The sequence below is a fragment of the Danio aesculapii genome, chromosome 17 (assembly GCF_903798145.1).
Source record: "Danio aesculapii chromosome 17, fDanAes4.1, whole genome shotgun sequence".
In the NCBI taxonomy this organism is placed as follows: Eukaryota; Metazoa; Chordata; class Actinopteri; order Cypriniformes; family Danionidae; genus Danio; species Danio aesculapii.
Window position 1 is genome coordinate 32,564,133 of NC_079451.1, and position 17,500 is coordinate 32,581,632.

The 17,500-nt window shown below is 36.9% G+C and overlaps 1 protein-coding gene across 1 annotated transcript in view; it reads left to right on the plus strand.

Moving 5' to 3' along the window:
- Nucleotides 1-1,571: 1,571 nt before the first annotated feature.
- The window catches only part of ryr2b (ryanodine receptor 2b (cardiac)), a 103,780-nt gene continuing 87,851 nt past the window's right edge, over nucleotides 1,572-17,500 (plus strand). Inside the window, 22 exon segments of the mRNA XM_056477285.1 lie at nucleotides 1,572-1,584; nucleotides 1,715-1,811; nucleotides 1,897-1,971; nucleotides 2,052-2,208; nucleotides 2,356-2,526; nucleotides 3,793-3,914; nucleotides 4,170-4,353; nucleotides 4,475-4,610; nucleotides 4,695-4,790; nucleotides 4,888-5,006; nucleotides 5,824-5,957; nucleotides 6,117-6,358; nucleotides 6,430-6,622; nucleotides 9,454-9,673; nucleotides 9,811-9,915; nucleotides 11,487-11,590; nucleotides 11,670-11,753; nucleotides 11,855-12,014; nucleotides 13,257-13,404; nucleotides 14,260-14,468; nucleotides 14,819-14,993; nucleotides 15,101-15,309. Coding sequence (XP_056333260.1) covers nucleotides 1,572-1,584; nucleotides 1,715-1,811; nucleotides 1,897-1,971; nucleotides 2,052-2,208; nucleotides 2,356-2,526; nucleotides 3,793-3,914; nucleotides 4,170-4,353; nucleotides 4,475-4,610; nucleotides 4,695-4,790; nucleotides 4,888-5,006; nucleotides 5,824-5,957; nucleotides 6,117-6,358; nucleotides 6,430-6,622; nucleotides 9,454-9,673; nucleotides 9,811-9,915; nucleotides 11,487-11,590; nucleotides 11,670-11,753; nucleotides 11,855-12,014; nucleotides 13,257-13,404; nucleotides 14,260-14,468; nucleotides 14,819-14,993; nucleotides 15,101-15,309 — 3,153 coding nt within the window.

The following is a 17,500-nucleotide window of genomic DNA, read 5'->3' on the forward strand; positions in this document are numbered from 1 at the left end:
CGGTATGGTGTTTTTAAATATGCTTATAAGCCTTATTCACACTGCTCCAGAAGATGCTTTGTTTGGGTTTGCCAAATATTTGTTATCTTCACAAATGTTATTTAAAACCTTAAAGTAGACTCTTTGTTCACATTTAACATGCTTTCAACTGGGGCTCTATACATTAATGCGATCTAAGATCTGTGAAGAGATGATCCCAAGGTATCCATAATCCTGGACCAGTCCGTATCGTGAGCTGATGCTGTGGTCGTCATGGAGGAATGGAGTGTATGAGACTGATTCCTGAAAGACCACCTTGACAAACGAGTCTCCGCATTGATCCTGTGGGCCAGCCTGACCTCTCGCCGGTGCCCTACTCACACCTGCAGCTTCTCCACAATGGACGTCCAGCTTCTTCAGCCTCCCGGGCCTAGACTGCAGCTCCACATGGGAAGTTTGGCCAGAAAAATAATGGTCATGCCCAACAAAGCCTAGTCTTTCTCAAGGTTTTTTTCTCCTTTCACCTTATCAATTGGTGACGTTTTTTTCCTCGCCGCTGTTGCCACTGGCTTGCTTGGATCGGGACTTCGGTGGATTTGCTCTACAGTGTTTGAACTCTCAGTAGTGAAATTAAAACCACACAGAACTAAACTAAACTGAACTTCAATTCTGAAATCTGGGCTTTACTAGAACTATGCATGGGACGATAACCAGTTTCAAGGTTTACCGCGGTTTGGAGTCAAGGTTTTAAAACCGCCAGAATTTTCGTTGTACAGGGCAACAGTTTTTCCAGCAGAAAAAGATCCTCCACATCAAAAACTACTGTTCCAAAATATTTTAACTGTTTCTTAAAATAAATATATTGTGTTCAATGGGGAAAAAAGTTACCAGACTACTGAAAAGAGCCTATTTTAGAGAAGTAATCGGAATACCGTGTTAACATGAAACCTTGATATTTTTATCCAAGGTTATCATGCCATCACAATCTTATACTGGCCCATGCCTGACTAGAACTATGTTATGCTGCTTTCACAAAATCTACTTTGTGAAAAGCGCTATATAAATAAACATTAATTAAATTGAAATGAATTGAATAGGTACTCTGTTTACATCTGTTCAGTTTATGTTTGTCTTGGCTCATGTTCATTAAATCATTTTAACTGATATATATATATATATATATATATATATATATATATATATATATATATATATATATATATATATATATTTAAACGATAAAATAAACCTAAGGTTATTAAATGCTTTAAAAATATTCATGCCAAGTACTATAATAAACTAATGTTAGAACCTAAAAGATGTTTTTATTTTTACATTTCCTTTTTTTGTAATGCAAATTCATCTGTTAAAATGGATGCAAATTTAATGTTTGAAGAGTTTAGATGCAAAAGCCTCTAAGTAATGTCTTGAATTTTCTTCTAAAACGAGTATTTTTCTCAGCCTCCTATGTTTATGTGAAATGATTTCACTTTAAAGGCAATGAAAAGAACCTATTTATTGCCATAAAGTGCTAATTTCTGAGCCTACATGGAGGAGCCTGAAAAAAAACTAATTTTAGAAGAATATTTCAGATGGCACTTAGAGGTTTTGAAGTGAACTCTTCATTAGCTTCATTATCTACTGAATATCATTTCTTTTGTGTCCATCTTAAAAACAGAATTTCTGCTGAAGTCTTATATTATACTTGTCATCTTGCATTGATTGTGAACCGCAGGTCATGTGAGAGGAGGTGACACTGTTCGTCTGCTACATGGACACACAGATGAGTGTTTGACCGTCCCTGCAGCCAAGCACAAACATGACAAGCACAGGTCAGAGAGGTCATCTAAATGATTGGACATAAATTAATGGCATTCATTACATCATGTTTCACAATTTCCCCCACTCTTCCTTCAGATGTGTCCATTTTGAAGGAGGCTTGGTCTCTCTTCAGGCTCGATCTTTATGGAGGCTTGAGGCATTACATGTTGTGTAAGTGTTTCAGTTAGTTGAAAGTACACATTTATTCCTTCTGCGTTAGTCAGACTCTATTATTGATTGTTTATTTGTAGATGGAGTGGCAGTCATATTCACTGGGGTCAAGCGTTTCGTCTGCGTCACCTCACAACTGGATCATTCCTGGGACTCACCCACGATCAGGGGCTACAGCTGGTGGAAAGAGACAGAGCTGACGTTAAATGTGCAGCTTTCGCCTTTCGAGCCTCAAAGGTTTGATAATATCAGATGCAATAATAAAATAGCCAGATGACCAAAATTATTACACATAATTAGTAATCATCCATTTTTTTGTGCATGTGGTGTGATGTTATCTTTTGATGTTTAACTCAAGTCTTTTTTTATACTGTATTTTTATAGGAGGAGATCCACGAGAGCTCAGACTATGTTAAGAGGAGAGATGGCATGGGTGCACCTGAGATTAAATATGGAGACTCTCTCTGCTTCATTCAGCATGTGGACACTGGGCTTTGGCTCACATATCAGACCACTGACTCTAAGAGGCAGAACGAAAGCATGTCACAGAGACAGGTAAACAAATAGAGTGGTTTATACGATGATTTAAAGGTGCAGTAGGTGATTGTGTTCAGAAACATTGTTGTGCTGGTTGAAAGTCTCTTCACATTCCAATAGCAATGATTAAAGTAAATGATCTAAATGTATTTATATGAATTTTTATATTCTGGGTAAGGAATAAGACAAAAAATGTTTATCCAATTAAATATTGTCGGGCTGACATCTCCCATAATTCTGATAAGTAGCCCAAACTGTCTGTCAGCAAATGTAGATTTGAACATCTGCAGCCGTTCACGCAGACCCGCCGATGTGCTTTCACGCAGGCTGGACGTGGACACGAGTGACAGCGTTAAAAACAAATGTTGAATCAAAACTTTTTAAAATCCTAAATGAATATTTGAGTTACTTTTGCACACTATAAGAAGGATGAAACCATGACTGAAGTATTTCTTTTAGACAGGTAATGTTCTGTTTTAAAACTCTTTTAGTCAGGCAAAGCTTATGTGGATTGTGTTGTTTTACGATTAGGTTATATGCACAGAAGTGTTGTTCAGCCACTGAAATCTTCCTGCAAATGATTGATGTAACTATTTTTAGTTTCATAAGGGACCTTTTACAGCATTAATAATGTAGATTTTTATTTAGTTTAACAACAAAACAGAAGTAAATAGCGCTCTTCCCCCTAGGCTGCTTTACTGAGGTGAAGTTGGTTTTATATTCTCATTGGTTTCTTTTTTGAACATTGACAGCCTGTGACATGCTACCTGTATTGTTTACTATGCTGCTCTTAATATTCGGTCTGAAATAGAATGTAAGTATGGCTGAGTGTAATTCCTGCAGCCTGCTTTAGGACAAAATGTGTGAAAGAGTGAGACTGATGAGAGAGTGATGACAAGTTTTGCTTGCTAACAACATAACTGAAAATGTGCTTGATATAATACAGTTTTTCGTTCAGAATTGTAGTATTATAAAGTACTAGAAAGTTTTCTAACTGATGAATGACATGATCTAGAGGGTCTCTGTCATCTTTAATGTGCGTGCTCACGATTTTAGGATGCGTGGCTTTGGACGACAGGGAAGTGATTGTATGTGAAAGATACTATGCTAACTGGTTAGCATTTAGGCAGATCACCTGCACATTTAAGGTCTTTAAATCATTATAGATAAAGAAGATTTGCTCTATAGTTCAAATATTTGTAATTGATCAATGTTTGTTTTATTAATGTCACATATGCTAAACAAGACAGCATTCATTTTATATTGATATTGTTCTCATCACAGGCTGTTCTTCAAGCAGAAGGTCACATGGATGATGGCATCACTCTGTCCCGTTCTCAGAGGGAGGAGTCACAAGCTGCGTGTCTCATTCGAAGCTCCACCCTTCTCTTCTCACAATTCATTAGGTAAATGTAGAAAACCATGCATTGATAGAGACCATTAAAAGGGACAATATGTGGAGTACTTCACATAAAAAGTAGTTTATAGATTTTCGATTTTTCGTTTTGGTAGGACAATTCTTATACATATATACAGTATATATATATATATATATATATATATATATATATATATATATATATATATATATATATATACTTTAAAAAGAAGTTTGTTTTATTATGTTTTAGAATTTCTTTTTCATTTTTGCTTTTCTAAAGAGGACTAGATGATGTCACCCAGAAAGAAAACATCACCAATTTCAATCTTCCAATTGAGATGATCCGTCTAACCCTCCAAGATTTGCTTGCTTATTTTCATTGTCCTGAAATGGGGCAAGACCACAAGGTCAGACAGAGAGACATTGGAGCACTGAAGAACAGACAAAATCTTTTTCAAGATGAGGTAATAACCTCAAAACTAAAAAAAAAAACTTGCATATCAAGCCTAATGCCACATTAATATTTTAATTATTTCCTTTATATATTCTCCTTATAATTATATTTATTCCTTGTGGCTGCTTCAGGGTATAATCACTCTGGTGCTGGACTGCATTGACCACCTGCATGTGTACAACAATGCAGCTCATTTTGCAGAGGCTGCTGGGAAAGAAGCAGGAGAGTCTTGGGAAAGGATCTTGAGCACTTTTTATGAACTATTAGGTATATGATGAATTTTATATATATATACTGTATATATATACATAAGTTGTGCTTTAATTTACACACTTTCCATTGCTCCCACAGCTGCTCTTATCAGGGGTAATCGTAATAATTGTGCCCAGTTTTCTGGCTCTTTGGACTGGCTGGTCAGCAGGCTGGAGAGGCTAGAGGCTTCTTCTGGTAATCGTCCTACATAATTATTTCTTTCATGATGTGAGCTCAAAAGCTGATTTGACTTTTCATTTGTTACTTGTTTTATTTTGTTGATTGTTTTTAGGAATATTGGAAGTGTTACATTGTGTGTTGGTAGAAAGTCCTGAAGCTTTGAATGTTATTAAGGAAAGTCACATAAAAACCATCATCTCGCTTCTGGACAAACATGGAAGAAACCATAAGGTAAACATTTACCGTACCTTTTAAGGGTTTGGCATCTGTTTTGGTTTCTTTTAAATAAATTTTGAAAGTATTTTACTATATGCCAACCAATACATTTAAAATATTTGATCAAGAGACAGCAAAACTGTAATATGTTACAATATTATAATGGGGATTGTTTATTTTCATACATGCAAAAAATGACTTTTGCTGCTTGTTCAAACTACTTATTTAAATGAGCTTTTGAGATTTTGATGGGACAACTTAATTGTCTCATGTTCAATCCACTTAAATTTGTGACGTTAGCTTAATTTGTGTTGGAACAACATGAATGAATTGTGTATAACCCTGTATTTTTCACAATGTACACTCTTGTTGCTTGTTCAAATTAATTTTAAATGAGATTTTGAGTTTTTGGGGGGACAACTTAATTCTTTTATGTTTAATCCACTTAAATTTGTGACGTTAACTTAATTTGTGTTGGGACAACATGAATGAATTGTGTGGAACCCTGTATTTATTACAATGTACACTCTTTTGTTGCTTGTTCAAACTACTTATTTAAAATGAGCTAAAACAACCCAACATTTGAGTTTATTTGGGACAACTTTCTTTGTTTTATATTCAAGCCACTTAAATTTGTAAAAAACTAAAAAGTTAACTTATCACTCATGTTATTCCAACACAAGTCAATTGTGTGGAACTCAGCATTTTTACAATGTAAATATCATTTAAATGCTAGCTGACTTCATTTTTGAACAGACCATAATGAAGGTGATCAGAATAGTCTGGATTTGACTACTTTCAGCATGTGTTCGTGTGTTGATTTCATTTGCAGATATTAGATGTGTTGTGTTCACTCTGTGTTTGTCATGGGATGGCTGTCCGCTCTAATCAGCATTTGATTTGTGACACACTGCTGCCTGAAAGAGACCAGCTGCTACAGACAAGACTGATTAACCAAGTTTCCAGGTGACCTGTTAACAAAACACCAACAATTTAGAACTCCTACACCACAAAATCATGATAGAGGTCCAATAACAGGATTTTATCACACCTTAAAATTTATTTAGTTTGCTAATATATTGACTATGAGTATAATTGCTAATAATATGTCTGCTGTCTGTTTAGTGTACGTCCAAACATCTTTCTGTGTATGAGAGATGACAGCGCCCAATACAAAAAGTGGTATTATGAGGTTGTAGTTGAGAAAGCGGAGGCGTTTGTGACAGCAGAGCCTACTCATCTGCGAGTGGGATGGGCCAGCACTGAAGGGTACCATCCTTCACCCACTGGGGGTCACAACTGGGGCTCTAACGGTGTTGGAGATGACCTCTGCTCTTATGGCTTTGATGGACTCCAGCTGTGGACAGGTAGCAATTTTTTCAGAAGGTTTTTGCATGATTTATTTAAGGATGCATTTATTGTTTTTGTGTTTTTTTAGGAGGTGTAGGTCGCCGAGTTAGCTCACCCAATCAGCACTTGCTAAGGGAAGATGATGTCATTAGTTGTTGTCTTGACCTCAGTGCAACCTGCATCTCCTTCCGGGTCAATGGACAGCCAGTTCAAGGCATGCTGGAGAACTTCTGCGTAAATGGACTGCTGTTTCCAGTGGTCAGCTTCTCTGCTAGAGTGCAGTAAGTTATCTTTAGATGGATTTTGATTTTGCAAGTTGATTTTTGCAAGTAGTAGTAGTAGTAAAACTTTATTATCCTTGACAGGAAATTTGTTATGGGAATCGGCATATTGCTGCAGAAATTACATAAAACCAAACAATACAAAATACAGTAGTTACAATAATTATAATGCTAATTAAGAATTAAAAACTCTTGTTAAGTAAACCCACTGAAACTGCTACAAAGGATCTCTAATATCAGTTCAACCTACACTTTGGAACTCTATATTTCCTACCAGAGGGAAGCAGTTCATAATGTGGAAATAAGTTGGATCGTACAGAATCCTTGTCACCTGATTGAGGACTCAATTCACTATACATCATGCCCAACAATTTTCCATCCTGTCTTTAAGAGATGCATCAATTTAGATTGACACTGTACAGAAAGGTTGCCAAACCACACTGTGATACCATATCTAACAATGCTTTCCAGAACAGCTTTATAAAACAGCATCAGAAGCTTCTTCTTAACTCCAAAAAGATGTAAACTTCATGAAATATACAATCACTGGTGTAAACAAGAGCAAACCCACTCTATATGTGTTTTCCATGTAAAAGAACTTTCAATGTCAAATGTCAATGTAAATGCCCAAGTACTTATACAGTAGGTCTCTGACTGAGTAATAGGATGGTCATGTACAACCACTTGACGATGGTCATCTATACACTTTGGGTCAAATACCATCGCTTCAGTTTTTTTAGTATTTCGTCACATTAGAATTATAAGGTTCTATCTGACATTTTTGTCAAAACTGAGTTATTGACATTCTTATTAATTGAATACTTATTTACATTATGGGATGTTTTTTTTAAGTTGTTTACATTTTAAGACTTTTTATTTGAAAACAAATGTTACACATATACTGTTTGCTATGGAATGCAAAAACTTTGAAGCTCAATATCTCAAAATCATTCAGAATGCAGATAGAACCTTATAATTCCATCATGACGATTTTTTTTAGATAATTTTTATCACACCAATCAACAAACCGGCTCATTTCTGACTGGTAGAAAACCCTAATATCATCATTCTCATAAAGTAAACTTGATATTAAAGTAAAATATCATCATTCTCATAAAGTGTCATCGGAATATTTGAAAATAAAATTCTGTGAATGCTTAATTGAACATTCATTTATAAAAAGAATAGGTGAGCTGACACAGCCTTGTGGAACCCCAGTACTACTGTTCTTTTAATCTGAACGGATAATTTTAACCTTTAAAACCTGAGTTCTATTTGTTAAAAATGAGACTATTTACATATGCATGGGTTTAGATTCAACTGTTCCATCTTTTCAAATAACAAATGTGGTTGAATCGTGTTAAAAGCGGAACTAACATCAATAAAAAGCAGACTACTTTTTGTAAGTGCTGTTGTTTGCTAGGTTGACTGGATTTCTGACATTTTCTAGTTTAGTGTCTAAAAATAAAATATATATATTTTATAATTTCACTTATGATTATGAATAACTTAAAAAAATGGGGACAATCCATTTTGTATGTTTTTTTTGTTAACTAAAACATCAAGTTTGGAGGCATTCTGGAAGTTAGTCAATGTAACATCCTCTGAAATATCAAATAATCAAATTGATCCAGATCCTAAAATTTGCCTACTAGGTGTCATCAGTTTACTTCAATTGACCTACCACAACAGCTGTTTTATTTTGCTTGCAAGCACTGCAACTAAAAAATGTATACTTCAAAATTGAAAATCTGAGAACCCCCCTGAAAAAAAAAACACTGCATCAATAAGCTTGTACCCCTGAGAAAATATTGTACTCTGACAAAAGTCCACAGACTTTGATTATATTTGGGGCCCTTTTCTTGACACATTACCTCTGTCAGACTTTAATAATTGATTATTTCGTATAGTTATTGTTAGTTTTGCTAGTCTTTGTTGTTGTTATTGTTCTTACTTTCTCTTATTTTATGTTATTGTTTTAATTCAATGTTTATCATATTTGTAAATGTAATTTATTTGTGCATCATTTCTGGACATTATTGTTTTTATTTATTATTACCATCAACCATTTTAACTATCTTTATATAACATAAAAACGAGAAATGTTTTGACAATTTGTAACAATTATACCTTGTTTGGATGAGGGGTGGCAGGGTGGGTTGTATTTGTATTTTCTTTTCTTTTTTTTATTGTTATTGTTATTTTTTTTTGCTAATTGTTAACAAATGTCCTGATATTCTTACATTATTCTTACATTCTATATAATGTTATGTATATTGTCAATAAACACTTATTAAAAAAAAAAAAGCAAAAAAAAAAAAAAAAGTTGGGGACAAAAACTGAAACACATCCGGTCACCCTACTGACTCACTGTCTATTGCCCTCATCTTATACCTTGATTTATCAGAAGTTGCTGCTGTGAAATGAACCACTTATTTCTCTGGCATATGTTTTAAAGAGTGGATGCCCTTCCAGTGGCAACCCAGCACTGAAAGAAACACCCACACAATTTACGCACTGAAGCCAACTTTATTTACACATATCTTTCACATATCTTTGGGGGAAACCGGAGCACACAGGAGGAAACCCATGTAGATATGGGGAGACCATGCAAACTCCACACAGAAATGCCACCTGGTCCAGCTGAGATTCAAACCAGTGACATTCTTGCTTTTAGGCTGCCATGCTAACAACTTAGCCACTCGTTCACCCTATTGTTTTCCACAATTAGTCAAACAAAGAAAAATATGTTATGAATGTCCATAATTCAATCTCACCAAATCAGTATTCTGCACATCATAACATTGACACCTGCTTTTATTTTCCATCAGGGTGCGCATGCTGTTCGGAGGTCGACAGGGGGAGTTCAGGTTTCTTCCTCCTGCTGGATTCTCTCCATGTGCTGAAGCTCTTCTCCCCAAAACACGCTGCAAGCTGGAGCTGTGTCACGAACTCACTCGTAATCACACTGAGACAGAGCGTGACCTCTTAGGCCCAGTGGTACCTATTAGTCCAGTGACCTTCACACCCGTTCCAGTGGATTCCAGCCAAGTACGCATTCAATTTTAATTACACTGTGATTATTTTAAGTGTAGCATCAGTGCAGTACAGTTGTTTAAAGAAATCTGTTTCGCATCAACTTTTCTGACTTTTCTGACACATCTGTACTCAACTCTTTATCTTGTCAGGTTGAATATCCTCCACAGCTGGAGCAGATCAGAGAACGGTTAGCTGAAAACCTCCACGAGCTCTGGCTTATTGATAAAATAGAGCAGGGCTGGACCTACGGAACTGTAAGTGTCTGAGAGAGTTTTCACACTTAAATAGTTTTTTGTAAAACTTGTAAATTTATTTTACTTAGTATAATTTATCATTTATATTTTTTTAGACCTGTAAAGCTTTCCAGAATCAGTGCTTTAATAGAGAATTTAAGAACAATGCTTTAGTGGCTCAATGTATTACAACAGTGTTTTTTAAAAGTCTAAACACTTTATTGATATAGTACACAACCAAGCACATGTGGTCAGAACACAAACAAGTCGCAGGTAATGAAGTGTTAAGCATTTCTCCCAAAGAAAAGCCTGTCTTGTAGCTTCTTTTGCGTTGTTCAGAAACCTATGGGTGACGTCACAGATACTATGTCCATATTTTTTACAATCTATGATATGAACAGGATTAGATCGGGTCTTTCAACCAAAGGTAATCAGTATGTACCGAATGCTGACATTTTACTTACAGTAGTAGTAATATACACTTGGGAAAATAGTAAATAGTAATATATAGTAATGTAGTAGTATAATTTATTATTATGGACTTTTTAGACACAAACGCGTGCTATTGTAAGGTACCAGCTTTAGTACAATTTGTGTATAATAATAGACATGGACAATATTCGACTGTTTTTTTTAAAGTAATAATAATTTATGCAGTCATGCACATGTTTTTTTTTTTATTTAATGCTTTTACCGATATCAAAATGCTTTTTTTGATGCAAAATTAATTTAAACAGCCAGTTATTCTTTACGGCGATTAAGAAACTTGAATAGGCCTAGGCTACTATAATAAAGAAAATCTGCTCTAAATGAAAAACAAAATAAATTGTTAAATACTCTTGAGTCTTGACACATGAAAATGTAAAGTCTGTAGCCCACCACAAAGGTGGAAAGTTACTGCATATCATATTAAAGAAATCGTTTACTACAAATTTTTTTTATGTAATTTTGCTCTCATGGATAATTAAATATTAATTAGATGATGTCATTACGGTGCTGTGCCATCAGCCAATCATTGCATTGCTGATCATGATTTCGAGGATCGATAGATCTGTCCTTCGCAACACACACATTGATCTCAGATCAGTTCATCCAGACATTTAATCTAATTTGCGAACTTGTTTGAAGAACCAAATTAGCCAGAGATCAGTTATCAATATTAAAAGATCCAGGATCTGCCAAATCATCTTAGATAATTTAAGCGAGGTATGAAGAACAGACCCAGGGTCATTCTCCTCTGGCCTCTGGCTTGTTTTCACCCACAGATCTGCTCACTTAATATTTACTCTTTTTTTGGACCATTCTCTGTAAACCTTAGAGGTGAAAATCCCAGTAGATCTACAGTTTTTCTGAAATCAGACCAGCCTGTCTGGCACCAACCACCACGCCACATTCGAAATCACTTGACGTTTTTCTCTCTTGTATCTTCACATTTTGATGCACTTTGAAATGTTTTCTTGTAAAAATGAACTGTAACAAGAAGAAAATAAAGAATTACGCATTAAGTCCTTGATCTACAGGTCTTAATTAACATCTATTAAGTAGCTCAATCACATTCTGGAGTATATTGAAAAGTGAATCGCTTTTTCTAGGTTAAAGATGAAGGCAAGAAAGTACATTCATGCCTAGTTGAGTTCTCCAAACTCCCAGATCAAGAGCGAATTCATAACCTTCAGTCATCTGAGGACATCCTCAGGTATAAATCATTGCACTGTAAGTTATAAACTGTTAATTAGCTGCCGATTTTAATCATTCTTCTCTTGGTGTCATGGAAGAACTCTTCTGGCTTTTGGGGTTCATATTGGACTCTCTGATGAACACACTGAGGAGAAAGTGAAATATGTTCGCCTTTCAAATAAGTATATAACATTTCCTTCACTGTTAACAAAAAACGCACAACAGTACATTACAAAGTGTTGCTAAAGTGTTTAATGAAACCCAATTACATCACCTTGTCCAGGTATGAGCTATGGAATGGATATAAACCAACCCCTGTTGATCAGTCCCGGGTTGTGCTAACAGCTGCTCAGGAAGAGCTGGTGGAAATTCTGGCTGAAAATGAACACAACATCTGGGCCAGAGACCGAATCAGGCAGGGCTGGAGCTATGGCCCACAGCAGGTGAAAATTAAAGCAATGCTAGTTGTTTAATTAAGTATTGCTTTTTGCATTTTAAAATTCATTCATTCATTTTCTTTTCGGCTTAGTCCCTTTATTAATCCAAATTCTAAAATTGAAAGAAATATTTAAACCTTGTTATTGTTGACCAAAATTATAAATAATTATTTAAATCATTTTTTTTTAAATCTATAGATTTAAAACATACACTTAAATTTTAATAAAAAAATACTAAAACTATATTAAATAGAAATTAAGTATTTTAATTTTTATCTAAAACGAAAAGTAACATATATAAAATCATTTTTTGATAACTGATATTCATTTATTCATTCATTCATTCATTCATTCATTCATTCATTCATTCATTTATTTTCCTTCGGCTCAGTCCCTTTATTAATCAGGGGTCGTCAAAGCGGAATGAACCGCCAACTTATCCAGCATATGTTTTATGTAACGAATGCCCTTCCAGCTGGAACCTATTACTGGGAAACACCCATACATTCTCATTCACACACATACACTACGGACAATTTAGCTTCCCCAATTCACCTATTGCGCATGTCTTTGGACTTGTGGGGGAAACCGGAGCAGCCAGATGAAACTCACGCGAACACGGAACATGCAAACTCCACACAGAAATGCCAACTGACCCAGCCAAGGCTTGAACCAGCGACCTTCTTGCTGTGAGGTGACAGCAAGACCCACTGTGCCACCCATTTAAACTTCCTTATTTAATCTAAATAGTTTGAGCTTAAAAAAGACACCTGATTTTCTATGTGGCTTTTAGAAAGTCATATAGTTTAAACTAACATGTAATTATTGCTCATGCATGTGTTTTTTTGTATTTGTTGTTGCCAGAGTATCCAAAACACAAGCTGTAAAAACTCCACCTTCTTCTGCAAAGTAAGCGGGAGCAGCAGCTCATTTGCATTTAAAGAAAAACAAAAAAATTGTGTTTTTTTTAATTTTTTATTTCCACCCAAAACAGTCTCATTCTGTGGACACCTGAGGCTTTTCTTGTAAATTTTGCGAATAGGACATAACAGCACCCCTTCAGAACAAACAATATAAATGTGATCTTTGTCATCACTGGAATGCAAATACCAAATTTGTCCATGTGACCACCTGGAGCACTTGCAGATTGGATTTCTCCAACTTGGATTTTTTTCTTCTTTTGTCTCATTGTGTTTGAGGCAGGTTTAATGAGTTTAAAAGTACTAAATGTATATGTATGTGTTTTAGGATGTAAAGTTTAAGAGAAGTACCCAACTAGTGCCATTTTATCTGCTGGATGAGAGGCATAAACAGGCTGGTAGAGATGCCATGAGAGATGCACTGGGCACCCTTCTTGGGTTTGGATACACTGTGGAACCGCTGGAACAAGAGCATGGTGGGAAAATTATTCCTTTTTACAGTACATTGCACAGGTTGCACATGATCGAATGATGGACAAATTTGTCAGTATGATGAACCACGATTTTTTTGATACAGTCCAAGCGTGTATAAGCTCTTTTAGTGCAAGGTTAATTCAACCCCGGTGTTACAGAGAAAGATACTGGAAATAATTTTTACCAACAGTGATTGTATAACCAAAATCATACTAGATGAATTATGCTTAATTGTATTAGTTATTAGATACGGACAAGTGTCTACTCGTTGTTTAACACGTGTGCAGTATGTAACTTTATTATTGTTTTTACACACATGAAACATATTCTTTATCATCTACTTTATTATGGAGAGCTCTGCTGTGACGTGAATTTCCCTTGGGATTAATAAAGTCTAACAAACAAACAAACAAACAAACAACAAACAAACAAAGTATAGTCTGAGGAAGGCGCATTTGGACAACTGTTTACATTTCAAAATTAAACTTTAAAGTTTACATTACTCACAAATGCATTTTAAATGTATCTTAAATTTGCAAAATACTGCAATTAAAACATGTTGAGTCAGTAATATAAAAAATAATTCATGTTTTTATTCTGCAAGGATGAAATATGTTGGTTTAATGTGCAGTAAAGGCCTTTTCGATTATTTTAAACCAAACTAAACAGTTATTTTTACCTTCTTGTCCACTGAGAATTATGGATCTTGAAAATTTTGTATCTGAATAAATAAGTAATGGTAAGAAATGATTCTTGAGTACCAAATCATCATATAAGAAACATTTCTAAGGAATCATGTGACACTAAATCGTGCACTATAAGTAAATAATAAATATATTTGTTTTTCTCATCCATAGCTTCAAGTAGCAGTGTCAAGTCTGTGGCTGCAGAGAGATTTCGTATTTTCCGTCTGGAGCAGCTCTTTGCGGTGCATTCTGGTAAATGGTACTTTGAGTTTGAGGCTGTAACTGATGGAGAGATGAGAGTTGGCTGGGCTCGACCTGGATGTAAACCTGATGTGGATCTCGGGTCAGATGATCAGGCTTTCGTGTTTGATGGCTCCAAGGTATTGCATTTAATATATCAAAGCAAATTGTGCTAAAATAATATAGTAAGTATGAGTTACAGTAACATGAAAAAATACATAATGTAATATACTATACTTTATTTTGATGGTCCTTTTGAGTATTAGTAGACTGTCTGCTTAATATCTGTTGATACTGCTCTTTTAACAGACATTTAATTGACTATAAGAAACTTTGCAAGTACATGTCAACTTACACAAACCATAACCCCAACCTAACAGTCTACTTATAATCTATTGAGAATTAGTTGGCATGTGGATGCAATGTTACTTAAATTCAACAAAATGCATTAAAGGGGCCATCAAAATAAAGTGATACCTTTATGTTTTAGGGGCAGTGGTGGCATGGTGGGGCAGAGCGATTGGGTGGCCGCTGGAATCAAGGGGACGTGATTGGCTGTTTGTTGGATCTGACAACTGACACTATGATGGTCACTCTCAATGGAGAGCTACTGTTAAACAGTCTTGGTTCTGAATTTGCTGTGAAAGACTTTATTAAATGTGATGGTGAGCTCTTTGTGATTGTTTCCATTTCATTTCAGCCAACACTATACAGGAGAAATTTTCTGCTATGTACTATTCATATATTTCATTGTCTTCTCTTTGAATTCTAGGTTTTCTGCCTGTTTGTAGTATAGGTGTTAACCAGGTGGGTCGTCTGAATTTGGGTTGCCAGATAGAATCATTGAAATATTTCAATGTTTGTGGCCTACAAGAGGGTTATCAGCCCTTTGGTCTGAACATGAGTAAAGATCTACCACTCTGGATGAGCTGGAGAGAGCCTTTGTTCATTCCTATACACGATGACCATCCTAACATACAGGTTAGTTCATTGGAAAGTATAAAAAGAGGAAACTGAAAATGTGTCTATATATATATATATATATATATATATATATATATATATATATATATGTGTATATATATATATATGCAAAATACGATGGGACCATCGCAACTGGCCCACCTTTACAGGTACTCTGCCCTGCACCAACTGTGGGCCAGTGGCATAATTCCCCCTCCTTTCTTCCTTTAGCACCAGTTAGGGGTTAAGGATGTACTCTATATAAGGTTGGTGGTTACAGCCGGTCATCAGATGGGCACCCCCCTTCCTTGGTGTTTCACCGATTTAAGCCCATGACACCTCGGGAGGGCTCGACAGCAGATCCAGCGTCCTGGATCTACTCCTGCTGACCACCACCCAACTCTATGTTATGGTTTGTCGTTCAACTGGTTGGCTTTTCCACTGAACCTCCCTTTGTAGCCAAATCCAGCGAGATGTTACTTCTGCCTCTTTAGTAACCTTCCCTACAAGGCGTTTCCTGGCCATTCCTTCAATTCCCAGCCATCCGAGGGCTCTCCAGAGTGACTGCCCCGCAAACCCCCTACAACCCCACCTCTACTGGTAAATTCCAGGCTCTCCATCCATTCTCTTGGCTCTCAAGTATCAGACTTTGATATTTCTTGAGCTTACGTTCATGGGCCTCCTCCATTCTTTCCTCCCAGGGTATCGTAAGTTCTATAAGCACCACCTGTTTGGTGCCTCTAGACCATAGGACAATATCTGGTCTGAGGCTAGTCTGTGCTATTTCCTCTGGGTATTTAAGCTGCTTTTTAAGGTCTGCTCGCATTTCCCAATCCTTTGCTGAGGCCAGAACACCTCCTCTCCTTCGTCCTGCTGCAATGCTCTCTCCTGACCTAATAAACTGAATAAAGCACTGCCCATCAGAATGCTGTTTCACCTTCTTCCTTGCCTGCTCCAATCCATCCGCCACCTGAGAGAGGATTTTGTCATGCCTCCACCGGAATTTCCCGTCTGCCAAACTTGACTGGCATGCTGATAGGACATGCTCAAGATTTGCCTGCTTTCCACATAGTGAGCAGCTTGGTCTCTCTACCATCCCCCAGATATGAAGGTTTGATGGAGTCGGAAGAACATCATAGACTGAACACAGCAGGAACTTTATGCGTTGTCCTTCCATGCTCCAAATATCTTGCCATGTCAGGGCCCTTTCTCTTACGCCCTCCCATCTTGTCCAGCTGCCCTGCTTTTTCATGCCCACAGCTTTAACTTGCCGATTTCCTCCTCTGCTTTGCGGACCTCTCTTTGTATTAGCCAGCGGCGTTCCTTTGGGTCCGCTTTGTTCCAGCTCGCACTAGTGAAGCAGCCCAATCCAAGCCTTCCCTGCGCTACTGTCCCCACAATATCTGCATGCTGCAGTCGTTCCTCGGCATCCCTTACTGCTTTATTAGCTGACCATTTGCGGCCTGCCCCAACCACAAGGTCTGCCTGGCGGACTTTTTCATCCTGACTGTCTCGCAACATTATGGCCTGCCGAGTTTTCGTTACTTTATACTCTTCCAGGACTGATGTCAGTGGTAGCTGTAGCTTGCTGCCTGTGCTGTATAAACCAATGGAGCAGAAGCTTCTTGGCACACCCAACACCGTCGTAGATAGGTGTTCATCTTCCTCTCCAGTCCTTCCACTGTAGAGACAGGCACCTCATAAACAAGCAGCGGCCAGAGCAGTCTAGGAAGTACTCCATGCTGGTAACCCCAGGCCTTATATTTTCCAGGTAGGCCACTCTTCTCTAAAGATGTCATCCAGGTATCTACTTGGACACTCATTTGCCTCACGCTTTCCTTATCATTAAGGTCTGCCCTATACCACTTCCCCAAACTCTTAACTGGTTTCTCTCTGACTGTTGGGATGGTGGTACCTTTTATTCTGAACCGAAACCGGTCCTGAATGCATCCCCTCCTCAATACCAGGCTCCTGGACTTCTCAGGTTTAAACTCCATCCTTGCCCAATCAGTGAGTTCCACTAGATCCTCTAGAATCCATCTCCCTTCAGGTACTGATTTTGCCATGATGGTGAGGTCGTCCATAAATGCTCTTATAGGTACCTGCTGTTTGCCATTTGCCAAGATTGCCCCCACGCCGCAATTTCTCTGCTGACTTAACAAGAAGATTAATTGCTGCTGAAAACAAGATCACTGAAATTGTGCATCCA